This window comes from Ambystoma mexicanum, chromosome 3q (assembly GCF_040938575.1).
Source record: "Ambystoma mexicanum isolate Mex_15411 chromosome 3q, UKY_AmexF1_1, whole genome shotgun sequence".
In the NCBI taxonomy this organism is placed as follows: Eukaryota; Metazoa; Chordata; class Amphibia; order Caudata; family Ambystomatidae; genus Ambystoma; species Ambystoma mexicanum.
The window spans coordinates 34494330-34516002 of NC_090926.1; the positions used below are offsets into that span (position 1 = coordinate 34494330).

The window sequence follows — 21673 nt, forward strand, 5'->3', positions numbered from 1 at the left end:
AGGAGTCGAGACGAGGCTGGGAGTGTGCAGGAGACAGGCTGAGGCAGAAGGCCCTGTGGGAATCAGGAGAGGGCTGGGGTCTGGAGGAGTAGAGACGAGGCTTGGAGTGTGCAGGAGACAGGCTGAGGCAGAAGAGTATGTGGGAATCAGGAGAGAGCTGTGTTCCGGATGAGTCATGGCAAGGCTGAGAGTGTGCAAGAGTTGGGATAAAGCAGAAGTGTATGTAAGACCCAGCAGCGGGCTGGGATTTAGAGGTGCCCAGAAAAGTCTGGGTTATTGGGAAAGTCTTGGGGTCTGCAGGAGATAGGAAAAGGCAGAGGGCTGTGTAGCAACCAGGAGAGGGGTGTGTTCTGAAGGAGTCAGGGAAAGGCTGGGAATCTGCAGGAGATAGAATAAGGGTGAGGGGTATGTAGGAACCAGGAGAGGGCTGGGTTCTGGAGGAGTCCGGGAAAGGATCTGTGTCTGCTGGAGGTAGGAGTAGGCAAAAGGGAATGTAGGAACCTGAAGAGTCCTGAGGTCTGGAAGGGTCCGGGAAACGCTAGGAGTCTGCTGGCTATATGAGACATCCAATAAGTTGGAAAAGCTTGGGACAGAAGTCTGAAGGAGCATACATTTGTATCTCTGTATCTCATTGTATTGCTTAGGGCTTTCTTGGGTTTACCAAGCAGTTTGCTATCTCGTCATCCATGGAAAGAAATTGATAGATTGCTTTGGAATTCTTGGGGTCAACTCTACATCTTGGTCATCACATAGCTTGCATTTCCCTGTCTCTTCCAGCTGGCTGGGGAAGGTTTATTGCGTGGAGCAGCGTCAGCAAGTCAAAATCTGTTCCTTGCCCCATCACATTCTAAGTGTGATAGCATGCCCCAAATCCTCTCATTACTGAGCAGGAAAAGCCCTCCATTTCGTAAGGTGGCCCCACCCAAAGTTGGCTGTCTAATGAAGTAGTCACAGTGCCAATCACTGGCTGGTGGAATAGTTCTGCTTTCCTGGGCATCTTCTGAGACTGGAAGAGGATAGAAGGTGCAATGGGTCAGGAGGACAGAACCTCTCACATCATTGGGGAAGGACTGGACACCCACATGGTCTTCATTTAAAGTGATGGGCGCACAAGCTGGGAATGTGACGGTCTTCCCAGGTGCGAAGAGCCTAGACAGGTTCCCCAGCAAGCACTTTGGATCTCGGATCAGCTTCCCATCTGTCATTAGTTAGGTCCTGCGGGTAGTGTCAGGTCACTAGTGGAGTCGGCTAGGGAATGTAGGTGTTTAGTTGTCTCACCCTATGACCCTTTAGGAGAATCTTTGGAGGGCACTAAACTGCCTCTGTGTACCTCTTTGCTTGAGAGAGGGATGAGGCAAAAACGGGACCTGTGTGTAGAATGCGTGTTAGTCCCGACCGTGTGTTTGGTGGATGGACAGGGCTGGCGCTGTGTGTGCCTGTGAGGATATGGATGTTCGTCTCAGCCCAGTCTCCGTGAGATTGGGCCTTCTGCTGTGAAATGTTCCAGCTCCCTTTTCTGTCTAACCCCATTAACCAATGATGGGAACGGGGTTGCAGGGCAGGGGCTGGGGAGGAAGGAAACTCTTAGGTGTTTTCAAGTGAGGGTTACCGACAGACAATGCACTTGCTTGTGTATGAGAAACACACAGACCCTCAAATCTGAAAGAACTCAGGCCACCTAACCTAATAGCTTAGAGAGATCAAAGCAAACTGTGTCAGATGCAGGATCAAGTGACCTCTAGTGTGAGATAGTGATTGGTAGGGATGCGTGGGTAGAATGATAGGGCATACACCTATGCGTATCTATTTGTCTACTTGGGTGTCTGTGTGTTGGTAAATATAGGCACACCACATTGGCTGCCTTGAGCTATAAAGGCAGGGTGAGATGGGCGCTCTTAGCAATGTGTGCCCTCGTGTGACGCCCCCTTGTCACCTCTTATCCCATTGTGATATTTGGAAAGCCCATTCCCCCGCTGGGTCACATCTATGCTGCCCTTGTGCCCTTGTCTCTTCTGCTTGCCCTCTGCATTGCTCGCCACTCACTGCCAGGCCCCAGACTTACCCTTGCAGGCTGCAATGGCCTTGCAGATGTCGGCAGCGGGGATAAGATCGGTCATGGACATCTTGGATCTGGAAAGAGACAAAACGAAGGTGATCAATACGGCTCTGCTATTTTATGGCATATCAGCAACCCCACATCACCCTGATGGTAGCGCCCAAGACTGGCTCTCCAGCTGAGCGATCAACATGGCCCGGTCATTTTATGGCATATTAGCAACTGCTCAGCACCCTGACTTTAGCCTCCAGGAGCTTCTCCAGCGGAGCGATCAACACGGCCCTGCCGTTTTATGGTATTTCAGCAACCTCACAGCATCCTGACTCTAGCTTCCAGGAGTGGCCTTGCATCTGAGTGATGAACATGGCCCTGCCATGTTATGGCATATCAGCAACCCCACAGGACCCTGCCTGTAGCTTCCCATGCTGGCTCTCGGCTGTGTGATCAACATGGGGGAAGAGGGGGGGGGGGAGAGTTCAACATGGTCCTGCCATCTGTCTTATGGATTATCAACAACCCCACAGCACCCTGACTCTAGCTTGGAGCTAGAGTCAGGGTGATCAGCACTGTCTTGCTATGTTATGGCATGTCAGCAACCCTACAGTGCCCTGACTAGCTTCTATGAGTGTCTCTCCGGCTGAGTGAGCGACACGGTCCTGACATGTTATGGCACGTCACAACCCTACAGCACCATGACTCTAACTTCAAGGAGTGGTTCTCCGTCTGGGTGATGAACATGGCCGTGCCATGTTATGGCATATCAGCAACCCGGCAGCACACTGACTCTAGCTTCCAGGACCTTCTCCGGCTGATTAAGGAGCCCAGGGTGAAGGGATATCAAGTCCTGCAGTGTCCGAGGATGGGGTGGGGTTCCATCTGGTTTGGCCAGAGCTAGAAGGCATTACCTATGTTTCCCTGGGAAATGGGGGTTCACATAAAACACCTCAGGTTTGCAAGATTCCTCTGAAGAGTGTAAGTCTCACCGAGTCCGGGAGTGTTCAAGTCCGTCTTCAAGAGCTAAATCACCGTTTTTAGAATTGCCACAAAAAATAGCTCACAATGCAGTGGCCCTAAATGAGAGTTGTTTGCATAGTGAGTAGTTATCCAAAAACTGGTGGGATTTTTGCTCGTGTGCTGCAGAGTTGGAGAATCCTGTCCTAGACCTTGCCTGGATAATCGGGTTCACTCACACTGTCCCAGGATAGCAGGGTTCACTAGACCTTTCACGGATAGTGGGAACCACCCTGGCCCTTCCTGGATAGCAGAGTTTACCCGGGCAACGCCACTCCCTCTCTCAGGAACATCAGTTGTCAACCCAGAGCCCTTGACTGGATAGGTTCCTCATACATTGTTGACATCCCTTTCACGTGGCCTTTCCTTATGCTACTGTGATTGTGACCTCTGACCCACCGTGTAAGCCCACTAGGGTTGGGGGTCTGTTTCAACTGCGGTCCTTGAGAGGCCATGTTGCACCTTTCCGGTGTGTCTTCGTGAAGCTAAAGGAGTACCCCGTTCTGTTATTCCCCCTGGCCCTTGAGGCGCTGGCGCTGAAGTGTGGCAATGCTGCATTTGAAGGTGTGTCTGGCCATGGAATATGTGTCAAGTGAAACAGTTTCTCGGCCATGCAAGGGGACCCACTGTGATGGCTCTCCATTTCCCAGGCTAGTCTTTTCACAAAACAAACATTTATCAATACAATTATAAAATGCAATACACAAAGTTAACACCATCCATAAATTAATAGTTCATGAATAGTGTGGATAGGGTAACAGAAGTAACACAAAAACAATAGGCAGAAGAGGAGTACAACCAATTTCATTGAAATGTCAATAATATTTTAAATTGCTCTTAAAACCAGCAATAGAATAATTCATTGAACTACTCGAATTTAGGATTATGCTTACAACCCAACTCATCTTTCAATTAGTCCAATAACTTTTGAAAATCTTAAAAAGTGAATTATATTCCTAGCCGTTCTCCTTTCAAAGCAGCCTTGCCAAATTATATTATGTTCCCAACCAAACATTCGTGTATTGTACTCCCCCCAGCGCCCCCCCACTGCTGAGGGTGAATGTCACATACGGCTGGACACTCACTCACTATGCCCCGTAGGGGTTCCTTTGGTTTTTCTTTAGCTAGTCTTTTCTCTTTCCCTTCTTCTGCCTTTTTGTGAGATGTTAAGGCCATACCCGGCCGCGCTGGGGGCTGTGAGACGATCATGGGAAGCAAATATTGCTGTTTGATTGGCACGATGTCGAGCCAGTGTGAGATTGGAAAATTCATATACACTATTTCCTAGTGCTTAGATGCCTGTGGGCCTTAGTTTGCGCTCTATACTTTTATACCATTACCAGTGCTATAAGTGGGCCAGGGCCGGGGCCTGGCAGTCTCCAAAAAGTGGGGCTGAGCCGGGGCCCTGCCGGCGCCCCCCGGTCTCACCACGCCATGGCGGGACACATTTTCCCACCACGGCCGTAGCTGCGACAGAAGCTGCACCTGCCGTCTTAAAGTCAGGCAGCTGTGTGACTGACAGAAGTGTCAGCCAGCCACAGCATCGCTGAAACTGGAAGTTGCAATTTCAGCTACGCTGTGGCTGGCTGGCACTTCTGTCAGTCCCTGTAACTTCCTCTTGTGAGCCCTCACAGGAGGGGTCACAAGAGGAAGTTATGGTCCCTTTGTTTCCCCTCCGCAGGTCACTGACCCTCTGTGATCCCTGGGGCTCTATGAGCTAATCTGCAGATTAGATCATGGAGCCCCCGGGTTCGAAGAGGGTCAAAGACGCCTCGGGCTCGGTGATCTATCTGCCCTGGAAAGCAGAGCACAGATCACCGAGTCCGAGGCGTCTTTTTCCCTTGGCAAAGCTTTATAAAAGATGGCTTGAACTGTGTATGTTTCAAGCCCTCTTTTATAAACATAGAAATATATAACATATGTCTATGTTTATCAAAGATTACTTGAAAAGTACACAAACCATAGTAAGGTATGCATACAAATATATAAATGCTTACATACATTTATATATTTGTTTACTATGGTTTGTGCTCTTTTCAGGCCACGCCCACCATGGAAACCCTGCCCCAAAATGAGCCCACCTTCAATGTCTTACCCACTTAAACCACTGACCATATCATTCCTTTTGTTAACACGCCTCTGTTCTTTACAGAAATGACTCCTGGGAAAGGGCCTTGGCGTGCGTGACTGGGTGGAATGTGCATGGGTGCCTCTGCGTCGATGGTGGGAAAGCCAGGGATCCAGAAAAGTACTCACAGACCCCCGCCTTGCACTAGTCTTGAGGGAAGGAGCCGGCTCGTCCCTGTCCCTGTGATAATATCTGCATCTTCCCAAAGAAGTCTGTGCTTATCCGCTTGTCCTTGGACTGGGAGAAACCTACCCTGTGATCAGTATAACAGGATGTTCGCAGCTATGGGTGAGGGTAGAAGCCTCTGCCTCCCCATGTGGTAGGACAGCCTCCTCTCATCTAAAGACACGTTTCCTCTATCTCGGTGTTGTGGTGTGCTTGAGGGGTCCAGTCACTCACTTCAGGCTACCCAAATCCTAGCATATGGTGCATTGGCCGGGAAGCCTCACTCGCAGGACGACGCATCTAATTCACATTATAAAGGTAAGTGAATGTTTCAGTTTCTTTCCTACCCCCAGGACACACAGCCGGGCTCATCCCTGAACCCTTGCACCAGTTACCGCTGCTGGAGCTAGTAGCACCAGAGCGCCAAAACGTACGGTGCAGGGTCAATGGGCTAACAGAACTATTACAGTCAGAACACGAGTCAGTCAGAGTACGTAATGTGTGGGGCCAAAGCTGATTCGTAAAAGTGTTGAGTCTAAGCTGGTGATAGTGGGGTCTGCGTTGGGGACAGAACATAGTGGCCGTCTGTATGTCTGTCCATTTTACAATCTCCCCCATCATCAGCACAATCAATATGACAACTGCACTTCAAACACTAATCCTAACATGTCCTCACTCAACAGGGGAGTTAGTTCCCCCTCCCCTGATTTGCAAATAACACCCCACTTTCAGCACAGTGATCTCAAGGTGAGCATCTGATAAATGCACCGAAAAGAAAAGAAAGGTGCAATAAAAAAAAAAGGTTACAGAGTTCTAAGAACAAATGGTGTTCCAAATACTGCTGTACTATCACAACGAAACCATTTCAACACAAATACCTCCACCCGACCCCACAGGGACACTCCCCCCAATACGCGCCTACCCTTTCACCCCACAAAGAGTCAGCTTTTTGCACATGCCTTGGTGTAGACTTGTACTCCAGACGGCTGCCGCTTTGTGCCCGTCTTCTTCCCCACTCCCTTTGTGTGGCGCACGCGTGATTGCAACCTATGTTGCGCGAAAGGCCTAACTGCACCTAAGGACGTCATTTGGGGGTCACAACTGCGACCCCTGTGATCTCCCTTCCCTTGCTACCCCTAAAAAAAAAATTCTTTTATTTTTTTATTTAAGCTCCTGGGCTGGCTGTGGCCAGTGCCGTGTGGCTCATTGTGTCTGCAGTGGTTGGCTTTCTTTTTCAGGCCGCTTAAAAAAAGAAACCGGGGTTGCACTAATGTAACACTTTAAGCATTGACCCTAAATAAGAAAGAACAGGAATAACAAATAATTTGTCTTTCTGGAATTCTATACAATAATTTCTAGTCTCATTAAAGGTTCATTTCAGGCACACTTCAGGGGTGAGTCACTGATTTAGCCTGTTCTTAAACACCTCAACTCAGCCTTTCATCCTTCTGAAGTCGATAAATGAGTGCCAACACAGGTTGGGTGATATTGTATGTATTTTTGTTCTATATAAAGCGCTTAAGCGTAAGTGCTTTATAATAACACATCATTATCATTTGGCCTTGGATGTCTGCTTGTATTCACAGTGATTTGGTAATATGGGCCTATACACACTGATATTAACGATACATATGCTGATCCATTCTTATAAGAAATGTATATCACATTATAGAAGGGCTGTACAGAATAGCATATTTAGTATTCGGCCGAATACCGAATAGTTTGTCAACTATTCGGCCGAAGCCGAATATGAAGCCGAATAGTTGCTTTATTTAATAAATCATGTTCCAAACTTCAGAAAACACACTTATTAAAAAAACAAATAAAGCACCATTTTAAATGCATTCTATACTTTTATTTCTCTTCATTGTAATGAATCATCGTTATGTAAAGTACAAAAGCCAGAAATAAAGCAGATTTGATCAAAATGAAGGGACCAAATTTACAGAAGATTGTTGCATATTCAGTGCCAGTTAAAGTAGGAGGCTTCACAAAGGCAAAAGGACTGCCTTTGTGAATCAGATGCATTGTATTCTCTATCCAGTTACAAAGTCGATGTGGTCGAGTTTCGAAGCTTCTTTGAAGCTCACATAGAAATGTAAAAAATGGTTCATGTCGGCTCATGCAGGACACAAGTCAAGAGGACATCTGAAATGCGTGAACTCCATCTCACAACTATTCAACCCACCCAAACAAATGCTGCTCACTTTATCCTAGCCACTCTTTCTCGCCAATACACAAACATATGCAACTTATAATTTCCTGATAAAATATCAGATAATGTTAAACTCAGGACTCAAGTCCTTAAAAAAAGAAAAGGGGGGACTATGACGTATGCAATGGGAAGTGGCATAACAGGAACTGAAAGTATCTATGCGCATTTCTTTGTTTGTTTTTTCCAACTGCAAAAAGTGCACATTGCATATAAACATTCACCAAATAAAAGATGTTCCTTTATTCTTGCAGGCTAAGTATAAAAGATGAGCACCTTTTTTGTCTAAGAATCTAGCAAAACATGCCCTAAAGAGCAGATTACAATACAAGATATTTTTCTGCTGTGTGATAGCAATTTCTCTGGTCTAATTCTATTCAGTTTTGCAAACTGAAGTCTATATTTGCCTTTCTGAGTTCATGTTGCATTGTAGTCAAATGAGAATGTCAAAGTATTCGGCAAGAGCCGAATAGCAAGAAACTATTCGGCCGGATCCGAATAGCTTTTTTTCAGCCGGAATTCGGCCGAATACTTACTCGAAGCCAAAGTTCGGTGCACCCCTACATTATAGTGATATGGTAACCATATTTTTCGCTGTGTACTTAGGAACAATGCTACGTGATGCCCTTTCCTGTTTTGTCAAGGGGAAAAGGTCCTGTTCCTTCGCATCCTGTGATGTCACTTTGGGGTTGGTTCAAAGGTCATCACTTCCTGTGATGTCATCAGAGGTCAATGGTCGTGTGATGTCACTTCCGCTACCCCTGGCATTTGGGTAAAATTACGTCCCTGCCTGCACCGTGTCTTTTGCCCTTTTAGGCTTGCAGACTATTCAGGAACCATGCGACGCACAGATTGCAATACCAAGGACATCACGTTGCTATACAGCCATTAGTGACCAGTAGCCTGTACTTCTAAGTTCTGTTAATTATCAACCCTGGAGAGAATTAAAGGGCCAATCGACGCTGACGGGTTTGCATCTGTGACCAGAGGTTTCAGAGAGATCTCTGGAACAAGCGCTTAAACAACACGTCTATTATTGTTGTGCGTTGACAAATGTACACCCCCGCCCCACCCCTCACACGGGCAGTTGTCCCCGCAAATCTGTCTTGACCAAGTCAGATTTGTCAACAAAAGGATGGATGGCAATGCACACCCCTTATCTCCTGGCCATTCGAGCTACCCCACTCCAAATCCCCGGCCCCAGCCTGAGTACCAATTCAGTGTGGCGCTGGAGCATCAGGGGCCTCACGCAGAGTTGATAGTGCACCACAATGCTGACTGACAGCACCCCTGCCAGTCAATGACTGTGATTGGTGCATTCCATGCTGCTTTTTCAGAAGTAGAAGCCGCAAGCACAGTGCTGCCACTGTGTGCCAATCATGACCCAGAGCGCCCCTGATGTTCCAGTACTTGGACTAGGCCACTGCATGCCAATCCTGACCTACAGGGTTCTAGGATTAATCTACCAGTTGATGCCACAAACACAGTGCTGCCATTGGATGGGAGTCGATATCAACAACGCTCAAGCCATTCCAGTCCTAGAAGCCACTAACACAGCGATGCCAACGTATTGCCTTCCTGATCCACCACATCTCGTTTTTTCTAAAACCTGGAACCACATATTCTGCCACTGTGTGCCAATCATGAGCCACAGCACCCTTGGTATTCCAGTACTACACAAACAATGTTACCAGTGTATGCCAACCGTTAGCCACAGGCCCTCTACTACAGTACTTGGAGCCACAGACACAGTGCTGCCACTGTATGCCAATTCTCTTCCACAGTACCCCTGCTACTCCAATACTATGCGCTAGACACACACGCCACCCTGCTACTGTATGTCAATCCTGATCCATAGTACCCAAGCTGTTCCATACCTGGGCTCCCCACATGGCAATCCTATTCCCAGCACCCCTGCTATACCAATATTTGGAGCCACAAACACAGTGCTGCCACTTTATGCCAAGTCTCTCCCATAGTGCCCCCTTCCAATAATATGAGTCACACACACAATGCTGCCACTGAATGTCAATCCAGATCCAGAGCACCCAAGCTGTTCCATACCTGGGCTCCCCACATGGCAATCCTATTCCCAGCACCCCTGCTATGCCAATATTTGGAGCCACAAACACAGTGCTGCCACTTTATGCCATGTCTCTCCCATAGTACCCCCTTCCAATACTATGAGTCACACACACAATGCTGCCACTGTATGCCAATCCAGATCCAGAGCACCCAATCTGTTCCATACCTGGGCTCCCCACATGGCAATCCTATTCCCAGCACCCCTGCTATGCCAATATTTGGAGCCACAAACACAGTGCTGCCACTTTATGCCAAGTCTCTCCCATAGTGCCCCCTTCCAATAATATGAGTCACACACACAATGCTGCCACTGTATGCCAATCCAGATCCAGAGCACCCAATCTGTTCCATACCTGGGCTCCCCACATGGCAATCCTATTCCCAGCACCCCTGCTATGCCAATATTTGGAGCCACAAACACAGTGCTGCCACTTTATGCCAAGTCTCTCCCATAGTGCCCCCTTCCAATAATATGAGTCACACACACAATGCTGCCACTGTATGCCAATCCAGATCCAGAGCACCCAATCTGTTCCATACCTGGGCTCCCCACATGGCAATCCTATTCCCAGCACCCCTGCTATGCCAATATTTGGAGCCACAAACACAGTGCTGCCACTTTATGCCAAGTCTCTCCCATAGTGCCCCCTTCCAATAATATGAGTCACACACACAATGCTGCCACTGTATGCCAATCCAGATCCAGAGCACCCAATCTGTTCCATACCTGGGCTCCCCACATGGCAATCCTATTCCCAGCACCCCTGCTATGCCAATATTTGGAGCCACAAACACAGTGCTGCCACTTTATGCCAAGTCTCTCCCATAGTGCCCCCTTCCAATTATATGAGTCACACACACAATGCTGCCACTGTATGCCAATCCAGATCCAGAGCACCCAAGCTGTTCCATACCTGGGCTCCCCACATGGCAATCCTATTCCCAGCACCCCTGCTATGCCAATATTTGGAGCCACAAACACAGTGCTGCCACTTTATGCCATGTCTCTCCCATAGTACCCCCTTCCAATACTATGAGTCACACACACAATGCTGCCACTGTATGCCAATCCAGATCCATACCACCGAAGCTGTTCTAAAAACTGGCCTCCCCCAATCCAGTGTTGCCTGCGCGTCACATTCCCATTCATGGAAGCCCTGCTATTTCGTTATTTGGAGCCAGAGTGTTGCCAGTATGTCCCACTGCTGTCCCACGGAACCCCTGCTGCTATGCCAGTACTAGGAGTCCACACACAGTGTCGCCAATGCACCCCCATCTGGCACGCAACACGCCTTGCTGATGCACACTTCCCGCTCCCTCGCGTCACAGAACTAGTTGTAAGTGTAGTTCGTGCAGCCCTCCAATATACAGACGACCCCAGCTACCGGGGTACCCCAACATCGGTGGACTGGCCTGTAGGGAACTCTGGAGATTTCCCGCCAGGCCTCTGCATCCTGGGCCTCTTGTGTGTGGTCTTTCCAAAAGTTCCCATAGGAAAATGGTTGGGCTGGCTGAAATATGGGGCCTCTTTGAAAATTATTTCCAGGGCCTCGTTTGGTTCCCAGGCCACCCCTGTAGCCCAAACCCGTCTTGGCGCCACTGCGGCCCGTGTAGCACCGATTCCAGGGCCTCTCTTGGCTCAGTCTTCAGCTCATCGGTTGTGCAAGCATGTCCGAGAGACCTGGGATGCATTCCGTTTCTTTTTCTCCTTCCTCCTCCTTTCTTCCTTCCCCTCATCCTGTGTTTCCGCTTTCTTTGTGCCCTGCTTTGTTTTTTGCTTTATGTCTCTGTCTTTCCATTTTGATTGGTCTCTCTCTCCGAGTCTCGCGCTATTTCTTCCCCTCATTTTTTCTCTTGTTCTTTCACGTTTGCTCTCTCTCTGTATCGTAAGCTAAGCATTATTGCCTACTTTTCTTTCTGTTTCTCTTTTTCTATTTCCATTTTTTACATCCATGTAATCCCAGAAGTCCCGCCCGTGCGGCTGCTTCTCAGCGTCGAGGGCCGGGCAGATTGCGAGAGGCAGGCGGGAGTTTTCATCTTGTGACCAGAAGTGGCCGAACAGCTGTCCCTCTCCCTGGATCCGGTAGATGCAGTGGGCCGGAAAGGTGCTTTTCCCGCCCGGGTCCCTCTTTATCGCGGCCTCGCCGTTTCTCCTGCTCTCTTTCTCCCGGTGTCTTCCCTTATCGTTTCTCTAATTTTTTTTGCCGTTCTCATCCTTTCCCTAATCTCCTACTTTCTCATTTTCTTTCTTCTTCTTGATTTTTTCCTTATTTGTTTTTGTTGTTTGTCTTTCACATTTTTCTTTTTATTAATGGGCCCGTGGTGGCTAAAATTATGCCTCTCACGCTTTGCATTACCGCCATATACTCTTAATACCAGGATGCAGTTTTACAGTCTACATTCTCAAAGTTAAAATGAGCACAATTAGGTACATGACTATCTCTCATGACACCCACAACCCGTGTCCCTACCAGCAGGCACATCGCCTGTCTCTACTCCTGTTCCTCTTCTTGCAATGCTTTTTCTGTTTCTCTTTCTGACTGGAGTCCTTCCCAATGTATCCAAGACTCGTTGTCTTTTTGCTGTTCCCACTTCTCTAACCCGGCCTTCCCGCTTCCGCCCGCTCGAAGCACTCTCTCTATTTCCCCTCCCGTCCCGTCCCTGCCCGTAGCCCTCTTCCTCTGTTAGAGAGGCAGGGCACACCCGGCTGCTCCGCTGCTCTGAAACCTTTTCTCACAAAACGTCCCGGCCATCGCACATCCCCAGCCCTTCAAGAGACCTGTTCCCAGCTGGATCCCGTCTTTTCCCGAGCTCTGTGGGTACTTACGGTGGGGGAGCTTCGGCGGGCGCTGCGAATGCTGTAGGACAAGCGGTGACCCAGAAACGAAGGTGGGGGTCCTCCCGGTGCGGGCCCTTAAATACCTACTGGCCGGACCCGCTATTTTGGGACGGCTGCCTCGCCCACCTGTGATGCCCCCCCCCTCCTTTCCTGTCACCCTCGTGGATGGACCTTGGCATGGTTCCTTGGCATCCACCTTGCTCTGATGAAGCAGGGGGCACTATTAATATCCTGGCACCCACCGATGCTGAAGACACCCGAGGCACGGAGAGCAGTGGGGCAGACACAAACAGAAGGGGCGGGTGTGTGGCCCCCCTCTAACAGAAACCCCCATGTGTTTGTACCTCATAGCGTCTGCATCCTTCTAACAGCTCCACACCTGAGCGGCGCCCCTCCTTTCTGCATGATGTCTGGCCTGCTGGGTGCTGGCTCTGCTAGGCTTATTACCTCTGCCTGTGGAAGCTGGAGCAAACTATTGAGGTATATAGTTCTGCTCCCTCAAGCCTGTGACATATTTGTAAAACGCAGGGCAGTTTCTAGAGGAAAATGCGCCGACAGCGCTCCTCTCCGGCAAGCAGGCAAGCCACGTTGCCAACGTGACCCTTTTTTTCATTCATATGTGTGGATTCTGAGATTGTAGTCCTGAATTTATAATGTGACGTCCTGGGCCACAAGTTCCAAAATTCCAAGTAAACAATAGGACTGGACTCTTATGCCCTAAATGGGATGGGGTATGTTTTACAAGTACCTGCACATTCTGCACTGCAACCCCTCCACAACCTCATGTAAGTCTTGGGATTGAAATGCTGTTAAATTGACTTGTATTTGAAAGTGCTAAGTAGACAACCTTACAGACCACAATGTTACAAACATTGTCATGATCTCATGTTTATGCAGTTATCCAAAGGAAGGCCAATTTCACAGATTGTTCTGCCACAGGAACATTGCTGCTGTGTAATCTAGTTCTGCACCATTACAAACAGCAAGTGGAAATGTAATCAGTCTGAGAACAAATGTCTGCCGAGCACGCATGTAATGTTAGGCTACCAATAGACTGCTGAACACACCACACAGATGTGACTCACGCTGAGGAAGAAAGTGGCCGTTGAGCCCGTTGCCGGAAGTGCTGCTGTCTCGTGGCAAGAGCTGGCCGTTTTTGCCAGTACTTGGCAATGATGTCAGAACCTTCCTGTAATTTGGCAATACCTGTAATATGATGTGAGCATGCGAACCTTAGACCTGGGAGAGCCAGAGGGTTCATGGGTACGGCTGAGCCAGGGCCAAGGCTGGAGGTCTGGCTCTTATGGATAAACACAAACCTAGCCAGGGAAATGGCCACTCAAAATGGAGAAGGGGCCTCTGTCAGGGACTAAAAAGGGACTGGGTCAAGAAAAGAGGCAAGAGGGGGCATGAAAAGCGACTGTTTTGAGAAAAAGGTCTAAAGGGCCTGGGACAATGAAAGGGGCAAGAAAAGGTGCTAAATGGGACTGGTTGCAAGAAAAGCGGGTAAGGGAGCAAGAAAATGGGCTTGGGCAAGAAAAGGATCTAAAGGGAAATGTGGGCAGCAAAACATGCAAAAGAGGGCAACAAAGGGGTCTAAAATAGATTGGTGGCCAACAAAAGGGTCTGAGGGCAAGAAGAGGGGGTAGCGTTACTTGGGAATGGGAAGTTACACCAGTATTTAGTGGATGGTGGTCCAGGAAAGGGGGAAGAAAAGGGACTGGCTACGCTCGAGATGAGGTGGGGTGTATTGTGGATGGTGGCGCAGGGAGGGGAATGGGTGCTGGCAACACTCGGGGCTAGGTGGGTGGATTGTTGAGGGCAGTACGCTGCTATGGGGAGAGGAAGAGTGAGGAGCGTGGATAGAATGGGGGTCAGCTTAGCCGAAGTGGGAAAGAAGAGGCACACCACTTACCTGTTCCAAAGTCTCTGCTCTGCTTCCAGGAAATGTATTGACTCCATGTCCCGCCCCAGACATTCAATGAGTGGATGGGGGTGGGACAGGAAGTCAGACAGAAGTCAGGAAACAGGGCTCCTGTACGCTCCTTTATGTCAGAGAAGCACTTTTTTTGAATGTTCTAAAAAAAAAAAGTTTTCCCTGTCATTGAGGGCAGCAGGTGGGGCTCGTGGCTGGCCTCTGCTTTGGACAGGCACTGATCTTAAAGGAGGGTCAGGCCAGAGTCCCATTTTTGACCTGGGCTGGCCCGAGCCTCACCCGGCTTCCCCAGATGCAACAGACATTTGACAAAACTCAGCAAATGATGGAAACCTGGGCATGCAATCATAACACCAGCAAATCATATATGTACCTGGGCATATGATTTCTATGGCATTACCCAAATTGGTCGTTTCTAATTGACCAAATGGTACAACTGGCCGAATTCGGCCAGTACCATTTCGTCATTTGGAAACAACCAATTTGGGTAATCACTGCCAAACATGGGGAGCAGGGGTGTCCCCCTCTCCCCATGTTTGGTACTGATTACCTTTGGGGGCGGCAGGGGTATCACCCGCTTCCAGAGATCTGGAGGCAAACAAAAAAAAAAGCAGCCCCTGCGGCGTCAGATCCGGCCAGCGCAGGAGGGACGGATCCGACGCTACAGGGTCAGATCATGCCTCGCTGGCAAAGAGGTAAGTAGGGGTGGGCGGCAGAGGGTGGGGGGTTTTAATTGGGGCAATTTTGTCCGTGGCAAAAATTGTCTTTGCAGCCGAATTTACCACAGTCAATTCGACCACAAACAATTGTGCCACGGCCAAAACATATACATCCATTTCAATACATAGCAATAAAGAAAACATGTTCACTCTATACAAGGCAAAACTTGTTAATACTTGTTTTTGTAGCACCTCCACAGTCTTCTAACCTTAATGTGCTCTAACCCATTTCCCTCCATTTTTCAGCTTCTGGCCTTTTAGCCTAAAACTTCAAAAGCAGCAACAAACATAATGAATAAAACATTTTTCCCGTCTTTGTGCAATTGATTACTTAACTGTGTCCCAGTAAAGAGCATAGTGTGGCTATGAGACTCTAGGTGTCTCCAGGACACGTGTTTTCGAGACAGGGGCTTTCATTTAGCAAAGCAATGCATTCTGATTCTGTTAGTTTCATTTGGATTAAAGTAGCAGATTTTTATTTTCAAAAGAAACCCCAGGTTTGGAGTAGTGGTGTTCCGATGACAAAAACTCACTAATTTGAGCGCGCTAAAACAGCAACCACTACAAACATTAATGCTGGTTCATCCGCTCCTCATGTATCATGTCTTACATTGGCCTTTTACTCCTGTCTTTCAGCCCTGCCAAGTCCCCCAACCTCTACCAGCACCCCCGGCCCACCTTACTCCATGCAGCCCCTGGCCCCTTTCAAGCACCAAAAACAAAATGTCTTTTTGCTGTGTTATCCCTTCCTCAGCCCCAGCCCTCCATTCTGGCAGATCAGGATCTCTGCAGTCATTCTCGCTCTTTGTCACCTTGGTTCACAAAGACATGCTAAATTGTTGGGAGGTGTAACCCATCTAAAACATTCAGCAGGCAGTTAAGCCTTTGCTTGCCTCATAGAGGGGGTAGACTGACATGGCAGGGCAGGCTTCTGTCTTCTGCCGCTAGCCTGCTGCTGTCGGTGAGAGGTTCAACAGGCGTCCTGCAGTGCCCCGCTCCCAAGTGCTCCCTGCGCTGTGGCTTGGTTTGCCCGCTCCCAGAAACAGCCCTGTTAAATCAAGAGAAAGCTATGCTGCTCTGCTGTTTAAATTATGGATCTACAGTTACCACCTTTGGTCATTGGAAAAATCAGACTTGCGGTCCCACATACAAGCTAATTTGTTTCACCCCCCTGACATGCCCCTTTTCAAACCTAAATAAAGACAATAACTAGAATCAATGTAACCCTTTGTGTACTGCACACATAGAATGTTTTAGTTCTCTTGGCAGTGCTTTTAACAATATCCACTGCAATTTTTGCACTCAATTTGCTCCAGCGCTTAAATCAGAAACATTGTGCTTAAATTGTGTAGATTCTGCTTTTTGGGTGCTCACTAATAGAAGTGTGTAATAGATTCCATTACCTGTATGAATGTACATTTTGCTCCTTTAAAACTCGGAGGAAAGCACTTTCTTACACACATTATCAATGGTCTGCCTAACACTTAATATCAGTAAATCTTACATCAGAATCTCCAGTTTTACGTCTAGTGAGACGGCTACCAACTTTACTCATTTAAGGTTAAAACGAATGTCTTAGCTCTCAAGATATATTTTAGTTCCCCCAATTGGAACAACCCATCCATCTCAAACTCTTAGTTTCAGAACAAATCTTTAAGGTTGCACATGCAGTCAAGGTTAACGGCAGCAAAGATGGAAGTGGCTGCAACAACTGCAGATGAAAATGATCAAACAGTGACAATTTATGTAGCACATACACAAACCATTTTTTCCTGAACATGGTGGGAGGAAGCAGAAGAGAAGGCGATGGCAGGGCGCCTTTTTGTGCAGTGTGCAGTGACCCCAGAGGAAGGATTGCTACCACTGAGATGTGGCAAGTCCTTGCATGTGCGAGTTACTGCTCCTGTGCCTGGACGAGGCTTCCAGCTTAAGCTAAAGCCGCTGGCCCTTGAGGCTTGAACCTCTGTGCCTAGATGCCTCCTGATCTAGTGGTTACACCCACAGAAGGGAGCAAAGCCTTGGTTATTTTGTACACACGACAAATCCATCAGGGCTGGGAACCAAAAGAGGCCCTGGAAATAATGTCCCTTCTCCCAACCAGTCTTCGTCACTGTATACAATCTCGGGGGGTAGCTATGCAGTCTGAAACCTGAACCTGTGAGACATGTGTGACCCGAACGTTTACTCTTCTAGTTCGGCCTGTAAGGTTTGTTTAGCCGGAGGGAATAGCTCTAATGGGACCCAGCCAATCCCCCAGATGGCTGGGGGTTGGGAGGATGCTGCCCCCTCCTTGAGCGCCTGCCTCCTACGTGGGTCAAACGTCCCTAAGCAGAATGTGGTCCCGGGGATCCATGCTGGGTCCCCGAGACCCTTGCATCCAGACAGTTGAAGAAGAGCAGTTGTGTACATCACTGATAGACTCCACCCCCTCACCTCGGTCATACTCAATGAATAACAGGAAGACAATGTGTATGACAAATACTGCATCGAGGGTATGAGAGACATTATTCACTCAGACACCGTATCGAATGTACCCTCGTACTGAGGTGGTAGCAGGAGATTTGCAGGCACCACTGAATATCGAGGAGTTGTAAAGATGATCTGACCGTTGCAAAAGTGATGTCATAAGGAGAAGATGCAATGACGCATTTAAACGATATATGAATACTTAAAGAATGAAGATTTAACTGAAGAAACAAGAGTAAACATAAGTACAAGTAAGAAGAAACCATATATACAAAGAAGATAAGTAACCAGATCAGTAGTGAATGTATATGCACAGAAAACCAAGGTAGAGGAGCCATATAGAAGCTTGCTGCAGTAGAAACAATAACACGGGTGAAGTGACCATGTTGAAAAGATGGACGCCTGCTCTCAATGAAAGTAAGCAAAGAGCTCGAAGGAGAGAGACCAGAGCTGACAGAGGGCCTCATCACGAGTTGGGCGGAAGCCCTTAAAAGTGGCGGCAATGGTGTTACCGCCGCATTTAAGGGTCAGCCCAATGTCGAGTCTGGTGTGTTTACCCCTAGCTCAGAGCTGGGGGCGAACACGCTGGGGAAATGCCAAATTTTTGGCACAATTACCGCTAGCAGTATTAATGCACGGTAATTGCACCAACAATTCCCAATGGAGAATGGGGAGTAACTATTAGCGCCCAACCTGTGATCCAGCGGTAATAGCGCTGGACGGGTGGGTGCTAGCGCAAATAAAGTTGGGTGGTATCCCAGTCGGGATACCGCCCAACTCGTGATGAGGCCCAGAAACTGGAAATACAAATTCATGGATGAACAAAGAATTGCTGCTGGCCAGACATCAAGGATGTCAGAGCGAGATGCTATTGAAGGGTATAAGTGGAGGTAATGAGGATAAGCAACATACGCAGGATATATTTCTCTTAGATTAAGTAAATAAGCGAACATTTATGAATGCTAAGTAATGACAATAAAAGATGCAGAAAAGATTCAGAAAAGCCTATGTGAGATGGAACAACCAAGTTTCCAGAAGAGGTCAAAGAGGGTAATGACACCTGAGATAATTGAATCAAATAGCACTAAATAAGAGGCGAAATGGACAAAATCGTGGTCTCCTCACACGTGATTCAAGAATTGAAAACAAGGCCTATTCTTTAGGCTCTAGATGAAGATAGTGGTGTACCTACACTCCCTTAAAAGTCCCAGAGAAGAGAACAGCCTGCAAGGTTAACTACAAAGAAGAGGCCTTGGCTGAAGGCTTGGCTAATGAGAGATGGTAGACAAATTGGGCAAGTGGGCAGTAGTCTGATGTTGTTCTCTGCACCTGAGTTTTGTTTTGCTCACGTGCTGCTAGTGAGGTGAGTGTCCAAGGTTGGGAGAGGATGCCAACCTATCACGAGGGCCTATGCAACAATGAGCATACAATGGTGCATGAGCCAATCCGCTACTGTTATACAGATATAATCTGTATTATATGTAGTTAGAGGGAGGTTTGAGGCTTGCCTACCAGATAAGGAGCAGCCAATAAAGTAACTAACACTTATAGACTCTATAAGTAAATATGTTATCCTAACCAATCCCTAAACCTGATAGGTTTTATTATTTGCCACCTAGCATGACATCATAGCTGACGCATATTGGGTATAAAGCATTTGTGTAACTAATCTGCATTGTGAGTATGTGGACTACAATTTGTTGTTTGCCAGTTTGCCATACTTTATTGAACTGATAATAAAGTAGTACTTTGCCATATTCTTTGAGTCTGCTCGGTCATTTGGGTCCAAGACTGTTTATTATGGTAATGCCATTCTGTGCACAGACACACCCCAAAAGTGCTACAGCACATTTGGTAGTGGTGCGGATGGTTCTGATCCAGACCCTCGGATTCTCAATGTCTTCCACCATTAGCCGGAAGACCGCAGAATTTCCTGCGGAGAGCGGCGCTACAAACACGTGTGATCTGAGGGGTTTGCCAGGTACCCCTTTGAAGAAATTCTGGTCCGGTCCCGGCTGGCGCCCCGTGGGCTGAACACAAACTGGTTAATTGGGAAAGAGTCGATACCGAAGGCCTCAAGCTGAATAACGGATGTAAGTAGAAACATTGAAAGTGGCAAATAAAAGGGGAAGGGCCATATTGTATGTATATAGTGGAAGAACGTAACAAGATATGTTAAGGAAAAAGGAGATACCTCAATACCTTTCCTCAAGGAGGAAGAAGGGACTGCACCACACTCCGGAACAGAGTATTTTTTAAGGGATTCCTCCGGCTACAGCCAAGGAAATGTGTGTGACACACTCTTAAATGGATTAAAATTGAGATGAGATACGTCTATCAGGAAAATAGGATACGACAATTGTAGAAAAAGTGTGCACACATGTTTTTGGGGATTTAGAAAAATATAACAGTAAAAAATACATTGATGTGTTTTGTAGTGAGGTTGATGAAATAAACTGAAAGCTTGAAATTTATAATAATGATAGTAATAAAGTCAACAAATGATTAGGCCCTAGAAAAGTAAGCGACTGGTGCCAATGAAACTTAGGAGGGATAATATTTGGAAAAAATGAGATAAAAAAGAGATTCTTAAAATTATCAAAATAATAACAGAAAAATACGAATTGACAAAAACTATAAATGAAGAGATAAAAATGGATATTGTTGTATAGGTTTGGAAATTGTATTCGAGAAATTTGTTTGTTGAAGATTGGCGGCGATTGATGGTGTTGGCCAAAGTAATTTTTGAAGTGGGATTACATAAATAAAAACATTAATTAAAAACAGTGGTAAGTATTGACAGTTAAAAGTGACTTGTAATTATGGGGTACACTCCCCTTTTACATCTATGCAGAACATTGCCAACATACACACCTAAAATCAGGAATTACCACACTGAGTGAATGAAGGGCATGTCTAATATAACACTTATGCCGTGGCCTCAAGAAGGTTCATTTTCAAAGGCAGTGCTGTGACACATGGATACTTGCATGCTACATACACAGGGAAGAAGCTACAGAAAAGTTTAGCTGTTTTAGAACTCTGGATGATGTACCAGAGTGAGATAGAAGACCCACCAGAGAAGGAGTGGATGCTTAATCAGCATAAAGAGGGGTACGTAATGCCCTCAGGTCCTCTTTCTCCTCCTAAGAATGACAGCATGATAGAAGACAAACAGGGGATTTACACTCTAAAGGAATTAAAAGCGGTGGCGGGTATGTTAATCCAACATATGCGCCTGCCGCTTATAATAGTGACGACAGTATCGAAGAAAGTAAGATAAAAGAACGTAAATATATGTCCACACGCGGCGAACATAAAGAGCGTGATCAGTGAAAGGACAGACAGATAGAAACAGAAGTGGAAGACAGAAGACAAAGTAAGTGGAATGACAGTAGTATAAAACGAGTGGATGGGAGGACAGATACTGCTTAAATTAGACTGAAATGGCATTGGCGATGTTAAAGAAAGGGAAGAAAGACAAAAGAAGGAAAAGGAACGAGAAAGGACATACAGGGAAGGAAAAGAAGATCAAGAAAGAACAGAGGAGGTCTGAAGAACATAAAGAGAAAGAGAGAATATAAGAGAAGAAACGTGAAGAAATAGAAGCCCAAATCTTTATTGAAAGAATGTAGGTTGCAAAGATGGCGAGAGGAAGAAGAGAACAGGGAGATGAGGAGAAGGGAAGGAGAAATGAAAAAGAGCAGGAGACAAGGAGATGATGAAATAGATCATATTGTTGATATCAGTATAATACCCATTGAAACACGAGAGTGATGGGAGGAAGAGAGAGGATCACAACAGCCCTGCAGGGAGCTGCAAGGGATACACTGAATACATACATGGGCAGAAGGCATAGGGAAAAGGATTAGGGATCTATATAGACAGATGAAAGAGAAAGGCAGCTATGAGGCTATGGGGAGCATCGCAGGATCTCTGCTGAAGGAAACCGGAAATAGAGCAGATAATACATTGATGGATGAGCATAAAACACTGTTCCTACGGAGACTATATCTTGATGATGAGGAAAGAGATGATAGGCATACCAGTTGGTGT

General features: G+C 47.1%; 1 protein-coding gene across 2 annotated transcripts in view; it reads right to left on the reverse strand.

Moving 5' to 3' along the window:
* The window catches only part of PVALB (parvalbumin), a 503057-nt gene that overhangs the window by 4616 nt on the left and 476768 nt on the right, over positions 1-21673 (reverse strand). Inside the window, exons 1-2 of one of the 2 annotated variants that reach the window (XM_069653004.1) lie at positions 12485-12589; positions 2063-2130 (exon numbers count right to left, since the gene is read on the reverse strand). In XM_069653004.1, coding sequence (XP_069509105.1) covers positions 2063-2123 — 61 coding nt within the window. In that variant the 5' untranslated portion in view covers positions 2124-2130; positions 12485-12589. Of the gene's footprint in view, positions 1-2062; positions 2131-12484; positions 12590-21673 lie in introns of those variants that run through there. The other variant, XM_069653005.1, reaches the window with a different exon arrangement.